Consider the following 9782-nt stretch of genomic DNA (forward strand, 5'->3'; position numbering starts at 1 on the left):
TTGCACGTGTCAGGCCCATATGTCATTCTCATTGAAAAAAGATCGATTGAAGAAAATAATCATTTTGGTGCTTTCGCAAAAGTCGCCATCTTGTAACATCCGAGCGACTGATTGGCTGGAACCGAACCAATGAAACGTGCAAATAGTGTACGCAGATGCACTAGTGTTTTTGTAGTTTATGTTTGTAGTGCTTGTTCACCGCCTGACGCCTGATTCCCGCAGAAGACAAACTTTTATGATTTTTTTATATACTTTTCTTATCGTTATCTATCGTTATTGATATTACGTTTCAAAGCGTCCTCTACGAGAAAAATTTTACTCGGTGGCCGTTCCGAAACTTTTTCGAACCTTTCTGATTGATTCCAGGTCGGCCATGTAAAATTTACCTCGGGGTGGAAATGTCATACCGTTTTGAAATCTAAACCAAGTAGGTCTAGAGTTCACTTTAAATTTTTAGATCCATAATTCACGATAAAATTCGATATAGAATATTTATTTATAATTTTATTATAAATAGATATTCTATACCGAATTTTATAATTTTGTAATTTTATTATAAATACATATTCCATTTGCGTGTATAACATAAAAAACATACATGTAAAATATACATTAATGATGTATATAAATATCTTAATATAATTATATATTAGAATATATATAATTATCAGAATATTTATACATAGGTTAAAATAATCGAGAAAATTATAAATAGGATTGCATCTTGCAAAATCATAAGATGCATTGAGAAAAATGAAAAAAATAATATATTTATTTGGTTTTTTTCAACATTTAATTATTGAAACGCATTTATTTGTATTTATACAAAAAGTACATCATTTTTCTTAATAAAACAAGCTGAAAATAAGTCATCTATATATATATTTTATATATATAAACGTATTAACATTATATTAGTAGAATCTACATATCTCTTTAAAAAATATATTGCTGTTTTAAAACAGAAAAAGGCTTGGAATATATGTACAGTTATGTATCTATGAAAAAACGAAAGAAAAATTATACTTTAAATTCAGGCTTTCTTACATTACTTCTTACCTTTCTTTTATAAACTGTTTCTGAAAACTCTTCTAAAGATCCGAATACAAATTTGAACTTTTCTTATTCTCGTGTGCACACGTGCAGGCGTTAAATTAAATCACAAATTTTCATTATGTTTTTTGTTCCACGCTTCCATGTCGTTAATAGAGGCCCATATGTCATTTGCAAGTAATTCAGGCTCTTCGAATGCTGCAAAATGACCACCACGAGGCATTTTAGAAACGCGTAAAAGATTCACGAATCGTGTTCTGAGTAAATTTGGGGGCTGCTCCATTATTTCATTGGGAAACTGTGCACAAGCACTGGGAACTTTTACCAATGTTCTGTAAAAATATGCCAATTTTAACAATTACAACTTATTATGAAAATCATTGTGCTACAATAGTATGTATAATAGAATTATTGTAATTTGCAGTGATCATTATATACGTACGAAGTTAGGAGATTTCCCAACACTAAATTTTCCTTGGTAAACATTTCAGCGTATATTCTCATGGCTGTAGTAATGTTATTGGATGCCCAATAAATCATTAAATTATCAATCAACTCGTCGTATGTAAATTTTTCCAGAAGTCCACCATCTGTCCTGTATTTATAAGAAATGTTTGTACCACCAGAAAATTTCTCAATAAGATATGCTGCCAAACCAGCAGGTGAGTCAGTTAGCCCTACCCCTGAAACACATATTGACGACACAATGTTAATGATACTGATGTTACTCGTTCAATACAAGAATGTATTTAAAAAATCTTTGATTTTTATTCAATGAAATATATAAAAAGTTGACTTCTTTTTGTGTATAATTATATATTAATAGCAATACGTACCAACTGTATCTGGCTTTGTAGCTTGGATATGAAAATATCCAGTTTCTACTAAGAAACTTTTGTATGAAAATGCTTGTGATTTGCCAGATTTTTTCGCCCAAGGCAAGAAAGAAGAAAGATACCCATACAGCATTCGTTTCATTAGAATCTGTCTTTTCATTACCAAGCACAGATTGGAATGCATGCCCAGTACGCTACAATTTGCACAATATGTTCACAATTTTTACACATCGATGCTGGTCATTTTTAAATTTAGTGATATAATTAGACAGGGCAATAATCTTACTGTTGCGGAAACAGAGTGGATATAGCATTGGTGATCGACGCGCCCCAATCGCCCCCTTGTATGTAAAATTTATCATAACCGAGCCTCAACATGAGATTTTTCAGGACCACACTCATCTGAATGTACGAGAGGCCAGGTATTGTAGCTGCACTGGAGAAACCGAATCCAGGCAAGGAAGGCGCTATCACTTCGAATACGAAATCATACTCTGGTCTCGACGTTGTCAATAAAGGGATGATCTTGTAAAATTCTATTATGGAGCCAGGCCACCCATGTAAGATTAACAATGGTAAGACCCGTTTTTCGTCCGCATTACTTGGTTTTGCGCGAATGAAGTGTATGTCCAATCCTAAATTACAGGATACATAGTAATTTATAATCAGCTATAAATAAATCCAAATTAGTTGTACGAGTTGGAATAATAATATGATTGTGTGTGGCATGCGCAGATGCATAATTATACGGCCTTGAATTTGTGGACTTTGCTTTACAGGTTTGAATTGCTAACGATTGAACAAAGTTTGTTATCTTCAGGAATATTAGAGATATAGCTTATCTTAAAAAAAAAAAAAAAAAATTATTTTTACGCACCACGTACCGCATTAAGGCTCAAATTCAGCCCTATCTGTAATTTCCTTAACTCTTATCAAGGAAATTCTTATCATACAAATCTCTCTAATTTTAATTTTTATAGTTTTTATTACCTTCAACCGCTTATAATTTGAAAATTATTTTGACTTTGTAATATTTTTGTTGTAGAATTTTTCCACTGTAATTAATTTCCATACAATTAAAAATACTCAAAATATTTTAGTTAAATAGAATCAAAAAATCTACTTTATTTAATATTTAAAAAAATAATGTGATCATATGTTTACGATGCTATACACGCGCACCATTAGATATTTTATCAATATTAAAAAAAAATTAAACTTTGCAAGTATATATTTTACATTACATATTATTCAATGAAATAATCATTCAATTTATAATAGATATATTATCATTTTCTCACTCATTTCCATATAAATTTTCGGATAAATAATACCGAGTTTTCAGAAAATATATATATTTGACATTAATATATCTTAATAATATTTTGATATAAAAGATAAAAGAGAGAGAGAGAGAAAATAATTATTAATTTTCATTATGATAGATTGAAAACAATAAGTTATAAAATAATACATGGAATCTCGAAAAAGAATGTGATTTACTTTGATTTCTCTCTATTAATGATTATATATATTCTTTACCTTGGATATTAGTTTTAAAATGTGGATATTGATTCATAAATTTCTGACGTTCCTGGAAATTGTAATCATCTGCCCAGTAATCTAAAAATTTGCGTAGAACATCCGTGTTAGTACCATAATTCCAGGCAACGTCTTTCAACGGCGGTGTCAGAGATCTAGTATGTTTTAATCGATACTTTAAATCTTTCACGAGCTGGAAATAATAATTTTTTCCACTTAATAATCGCTTAATTTATTCAAGCTTTTCTATTAAATCAGCCTTTTTAATTATGTCAAATTGTGTTGATTAACGACGAATTACCTCTTCGGAGAAAGTGATCTCGTATGGTCTGATATCATTGCTGACAGAGTTTTCGGTACCGGGCGTCCACCAAGTATCCGATAACTCTAATAATTTATCCCTTTTATCATTAGATGAATAGTAGTATCTTATTAAAGCGTAGACAACTGAACAGCAACAGATAGAAATCGCAATTGCTAAAGAATAATCCATTTCGCCCACGAACTTTGATTAATTTTGGTTGTCAGAAAAGCGCGCGAGATAATACCTGTATAATATCTCGATATGCACTGGCATCTGGCATACGCTGCACAAATTTGATGACTTGTAATTTGCAGCAGTGAACATCTCCGTATTTTTAACAGCCAGATTCTTAACAATTCATATTCTTAATTTTCTTAACTTCCGTATTATTAACATATTTTTCTATACGAATTTTTCAGAAAAAAATTTTCTATAAAGGAAGCTTGGACAGAGAATATCCAAAGAGATAATATTGCTTTTTTTTAAGCACCCTTTTTATTGAAAGCTTCGTATAAGTGCTTCGCCAAAAGAGCTTTTCAACAGCATTTATTTATCATCAAGTAACTGAGCGTATTTCTCTCTTAATAAGGCAGTTTGTGTTGGGAGAGAGAGAAGAAGAGAGATAAAGTAACGTCTCCGAAAGTTTCTTTTCCAGTTGCATGCATAACAGTAGTATAATAAAGTAGTCAAGTATGTGTGTGTAATAAAATATATGCGCGTTTAGAGCTCAGTATTTGTGAGAGCGTTCGCATACTACTCCACATTTGTTGCACATGATTACGTAATCATATATATAAAATGACTAATTGTAAGCGAATGAGACTTATAATTTTTATTTGAATTGTTACTTTGTCTTTGTAAATATGTACATCAGTAATATGCATATAATTTTTCTCATTCATATTTTATCTTATAAATAATTATAGTTATATAATTATAATAATAATTATTTTATAATTAATAATCAATTCCTATAAAAAGATATATGTATATCAAAGTTGGAAGTTTATTGTAAACAAACAACTTTAGTATTATAGATTAAATGAAATGGAAGAATAAATTGAAGAGAGAGATCATCTTATTTCTTTTGATTTATACTTATGAGGTCATCTTACATAAACAATTACATGTATATATATTTCCAAAAATATTAACAAAATAAATGATCATGCAATGTTCTCCAAACGTAAAAAAGTTTAGGAAATGCTGACGATGACGAGCGTGACGACCCGGAATTCAGGGGGACAGCGGGACATCATACTTTGTATACAATAACAATGGGCAACATAGAGGGCCGGGGTCTTGATTCAGGTATCGCTCGGGGTATTGGTTGAAAAAAATTCGGGAGCGAATCCGTTAGCTCTAGCAGATCGGATTGTTATGCGACAAACGGAAATGTGACTTATTCTTGGGTCCAAGCTGATAAAATCCGGCATATAGTTGGAACAGAGCGAACCTTCGCACTATTTCGAGATTCGTGGCGAGGTAAAGATTGTAAGCAGGCAAAATTCGACACGGGCATATATCCAAGGACAGATAATTTCACCCTAATAGAACCACAGTAGAGTCTATGCAAATGCGCCGATTTGAAACCGAGGACCTTGCACGTATTTACAAGCGAATGTTCGTCATTGTTCTCTCGTTGCATATGTCGAAGGGCGCAGAGACAAGTGCATCCATCCTCTTTAACCGGTAAAAGACACAACCGCGCCTTGATAAATAACGTCTTATTTTATATATTAATTGCCACGTGTTTATTTTAATACCCTGTCTTTAGTGCCGCTAATTTCGCGTTATTTGTTACAATTGTTCATGTGATAAAAACAGCTGGTATATGGCCACCATTCGACCAATGGAACACGTGTCTTTCCTGTCAAGACTTGACCAACACCGATAGTTTTATCACTAATTATACAAGTATTATTATTTTACGTTTCATGATATTTAATGGATTCAAATATTTCGTTTTGATTTTACATTGTTTCTATGGTAATATATAATTTGATAAAAAAAGGTAATGGGGAATTGAATATCTTTAAAAAGCATAATTATCGTAATTATTATAATATTAATTGATATTATATATTTGTCCAATATTGATAAAACTTGATCCTATATATACAATATTGATCATTATTATTATTATTATTTATATTTGATTATTGATTTATAACGTACTATGCCGTTGCGCGAAATTTTTGATTTTCATTGAACATCCTGATTTCTCCAAAGGATATTTAAAAAGACTTAAAGAACAGCATAACATAAAGTAGAGTATTCCATTAAAAATATTTAAAAGAGTGAAAAATTTATAGTAAGCATTATTATTTATACCTAATTGACTTGTACACATGAATATTTTATGAAATTTTTTAATCTGATTGCATTTTTTATTTCTTTTTTTAGATATATATTTTATTACCTTTTATACTATTTCTATTTTATTACGATAGATATATCTCTCGTATATATCTATTTTTCGAGACAAATTTGTGTGAGCTGTAAAACTGTTGCATTTTCTATGCATTCCACGATTTCAACATCTAAAATAATTACGTCTTTAATTTCAGATGATTAATACAGGATGGAATTGCGATTCTAATAACGATCTAATTAAAAAAGCGGAGATTTGTCTTCCAATTAAATTTTTTTAAAGAGACATCTAAGCCATAACTACACATTATAATGTGGCAAAAATTGTGGACTATCGTCTTCGTAATTTTGATGCCCGGTAAGGTGATATTTTATATCGTTCAAACTTTAATTTGCTAATTAACAAAATTAATTTACTAATAACAAATTTTCGTATCTAAAAAATTGATCTATTGATTTAATAACAAACTTAATTTATTATTAGTAATCTTGATATATATTAATAATAAGCGCGCATTTATTTATAATAAACTTTTATTACCATACCAAAATTAATGATGGATGTATACTAAATTAATAATTATGTTTTTAAATCTTATAATTATTTTTTCTAGACATTGTAAGGAGTATAAACTTGATGAATAGTAACAATACAAAAAACAATACGGTATTAATAAGTAAGATACACAATATGGAATTAAATATGATGTATGATGCGGAAAATATTATAGAATTAAATACCGTACAGAATACGATATTGAATAATACAAGTATAGAGCATGAAAATCGTACCCAATATGAGAATAAAGTTCTACCGAAAAAATATATAGTCAGCATGCAAGAAATGTATAAAAAAGAGAGAAAACGTAGAATGGTAACTCAAGCTATAATACAAGGTGCACTATTAATAGTTTTACTATTGATCCTGATCATTATGGGTATTAAAAATGATTATATCAGGTAAGTCAATTCTTTGTATATATAATATGAACGCTTATACACACACATTTTCTAATCATATAATTATGTAAGATTTTAATTCGTAAGTTATTAAAGTTATTAACAAATTAAGAGAAAAAAAGTTAAGAATATGCAAAAGGATGGTTATGGGAACTTATTTTGTATGCTTTACAAGATACGCCATGCAAACACAATCGTTTTATCAGGTCAGGTCAACAGGTTGACTCAGCATATCTGTTTGTTCTTTTCGAAATTTCTTTATCTTACTCTTCTGCTTTTTCAAGTCGCTTTATTTTGGTATTACATCATCGTGCCTCGTCACACCATATTCGATGACCATTTTTTGATTTCAATTTGGCTATTAAAAAATTGTTTCTGTGGGTTATCACGCAATCAACTAATTATTTCGTTCTACTTATATTACGACATGAGAATTAAAATATTTTTTGTCGATCTCATATTCAATGATTCATCTCAGATTAAACTGACTATGCTTTAATCACCTTTATAAATCATAAGTACTCTGAGGTTCTTATTATGATATATCTGATTTTTCTCTAGAATGTTTAATATCATTTTGATTATTAAAATTATGCAAAATTCTTCAATCTGAATAGCTTGCTCTATCAAAGTTATTACTTTGATATAAATATCATTTTAATAAATATTATTGAAACTTCTTTGCATTTGATCTCTCTATTTTCTTGTACTATTAGCAAATGCTGATTTGAAAATAAGAATTTATTTGTGCAATCTTTTTGCTCAATTTCTGTCTGTTACTTCTTGGTGCTTCTATCATGATCATGATAATGATATGTTATCTTCTGATATAACATTTTTTTTTGCACAGTAATATTCAAACTTGGCTGTTATAAACGCTGCGCATCTTTCTCCTTATTAACATGCAATGACTTTTCAAAAACTTGCTGCTACTGTATATCAATTTATCGAACTCCAGTAGTCCTAACTATTTAGCTAAACTGTTTATTTAGTTGGATATATTCAAATAAATTTGGAAAACATATAAATAATTACAGATATATATTAATATATATATAAATACTCTTGTACATTCTCTACTCGTCGCAATCATCGATGAGTAATCCAAGTTATCTTAAATGATTCACACAACCGGTATGTACACAACCGGACATCTCGCTTTGGGATTGGAGCAAGGTAAGGGACCGATTAAGAAACAATTCTGCTCTGAATCAAAACGAATTTGTCCATCTTTCAGTAATTTTGGACAGTGGCATTAAGCAATTTTCACGCAATTAAAGATAAAATTACGGAGATACTTTGTTAGAGAGATTGAAAAAACACTAAACTTGATATATTTATTCTTACACAACAAATTTCTTACCAATTTCATCTGAAATGAAGGCGAATGTTCTTAACCATCTTTTACTACATGTTTTAAAAATTATATTATTTATATTTTCTTTAATTAATTTAGTAATTTTAGTAATCAACAATTTTTTTATCATCACATTTTATTGTGATATTTTTTTTATTCTTTCAGTATTGTACTTATCTATGTTTGCAAAACTTACTTTACATGTATAATTAAGTATTAAAACTTTCTATCACCTTTAGAATCGATTTGTTCTGTTGTGCCACACAATACTGTCAACGGATGCGTTCTCGTATATATACAATTACTGCAAACGATATTGAACCAGGTAGTATTTGGGACGCTAGAGAAACGTACAATAATATGCTAGCCAGACGCAGAACACGGGAGGCAATGAGAATGATATTTTATTACGTGAGTAAAAATGCCATTACAATACGAGTTAAAAATATTTTCGAATATATATTACAAAGAAGTAAGGGTTTGAAGGAAACATTGCTGATCTAAAATGCATTATACATACATATGTATATATATATACATTTACATACATTATATATATATATCATCTAAATATACTAGATAAACTGGTTTTAATTGGCTTGTTTATTTATTAGGCTACATCACAAGAATCTTCTGATGATAATGGGGAATTTGTTCGCGAACCCCAACGTCAAACTGTATGACAGTATTTGCTTCCTCTGTTTTTTGACAGGTCAGGTGAGTATCAACTATTCTTTTATATAATATATTTTCTATTTACATTCATTATATATATATTTACTACTATTTGTATTCATTATTACATTTAGATTAAATTTATATAATTTTTAGTTACTATAGATAATTTTACAGAATATTGTTAAATATATTCTTAATTAAATATTTTTCTTTACTTTCTTGTTTCGTTTTATATAAAAGGGTAATTATTATTAATGATCTATTGTGTTTAACAGCTATCATACATATCATCTATTGAGGTTTGCATTAAACAATGAATGGCATTGTTATGGCAAATTGATATAACATTCCCATTAATCTGTGATATTGCTAAAGTTATAGATATAAAAGTCTATAACTATCGCTTATAGTTATTTATAGCTAAAACATATTTTATGTGCATTAGAGAAAATTCAATAACTTGAAACTATATATATATATATATCAACAACGCAATCTATTTATAAGATGAAGAATTTTTCTAACAAATTTTGCTGCATTATAACAATAAGAAAAATTGGCATTTTAAGTTATTTAAAATAAATTCAAGATTTATTAATTAAACTTAATAATTTTTAATCAATAAATTAATGTAATTAATGAATTAATTTTAAATGAATTGAAAAATTAACTTCATATA

The 9782-nt window shown here is 29.0% G+C and overlaps 2 protein-coding genes across 2 annotated transcripts; one reads left to right on the forward strand and one right to left on the reverse strand.

The window, feature by feature from the left end:
* Window positions 1-194: 194 nt before the first annotated feature.
* Window positions 195-9639, forward strand: LOC138942704 (uncharacterized). Its single transcript, XM_070313147.1, has 10 exons — window positions 195-427; window positions 1478-1531; window positions 1633-1715; window positions 2280-2464; window positions 4155-4362; window positions 6306-6466; window positions 6723-7068; window positions 8665-8836; window positions 9040-9142; window positions 9379-9639. The coding sequence occupies exons 6-9, from the start codon at window positions 6421-6423 to the stop codon at window positions 9106-9108; spliced, it is 633 nt and encodes a 210-aa protein (XP_070169248.1). The 5' UTR covers window positions 195-427; window positions 1478-1531; window positions 1633-1715; window positions 2280-2464; window positions 4155-4362; window positions 6306-6420; the 3' UTR covers window positions 9109-9142; window positions 9379-9639.
* Window positions 831-4008, reverse strand: LOC138942701 (juvenile hormone epoxide hydrolase 1-like). The gene is made up of 6 exons (XM_070313142.1): window positions 3733-4008; window positions 3432-3624; window positions 2176-2524; window positions 1890-2083; window positions 1496-1736; window positions 831-1385 (listed from the first exon to the last, which is right to left on the reverse strand). Exons 1-6 carry the CDS (start codon window positions 3922-3924, stop codon window positions 1160-1162), a joined length of 1395 nt encoding a protein of 464 aa, XP_070169243.1. The 5' UTR covers window positions 3925-4008; the 3' UTR covers window positions 831-1159.
* Window positions 9640-9782: the final 143 nt, after the last annotated feature.

This window comes from Polyergus mexicanus, unplaced genomic scaffold, assembly GCF_030449975.1.
Source record: "Polyergus mexicanus isolate NDT 795.1 unplaced genomic scaffold, iyPolMexi1.0 SCAF_23, whole genome shotgun sequence".
In the NCBI taxonomy this organism is placed as follows: domain Eukaryota; kingdom Metazoa; phylum Arthropoda; class Insecta; order Hymenoptera; family Formicidae; genus Polyergus; species Polyergus mexicanus.

Coding starts and splice junctions, on each gene's coding strand:
- LOC138942701 (XM_070313142.1), bottom strand. CDS start 3,924: ATGGATTATTCTTTAGCAATTGCGATTTCTATCTGTTGCTGTTCAGTT. Junction 2,525..3,431: donor TTTTAAAACTAATATCCAAG/GTAAAGAATATA, acceptor CCTGTAATTTAG/GATTGGACATACACTTCATT. Junction 1,386..1,495: donor TTGGGAAATCTCCTAACTTC/GTACGTATATAA, acceptor ATATTTTTACAG/AACATTGGTAAAAGTTCCCA.
- LOC138942704 (XM_070313147.1), top strand. CDS start 6,421: ATGTGGCAAAAATTGTGGACTATCGTCTTCGTAATTTTGATGCCCG. Junction 7,069..8,664: donor ATTAAAAATGATTATATCAG/GTAAGTCAATTC, acceptor TATCACCTTTAG/AATCGATTTGTTCTGTTGTG. Junction 8,837..9,039: donor TGAGAATGATATTTTATTAC/GTGAGTAAAAAT, acceptor TTTATTTATTAG/GCTACATCACAAGAATCTTC.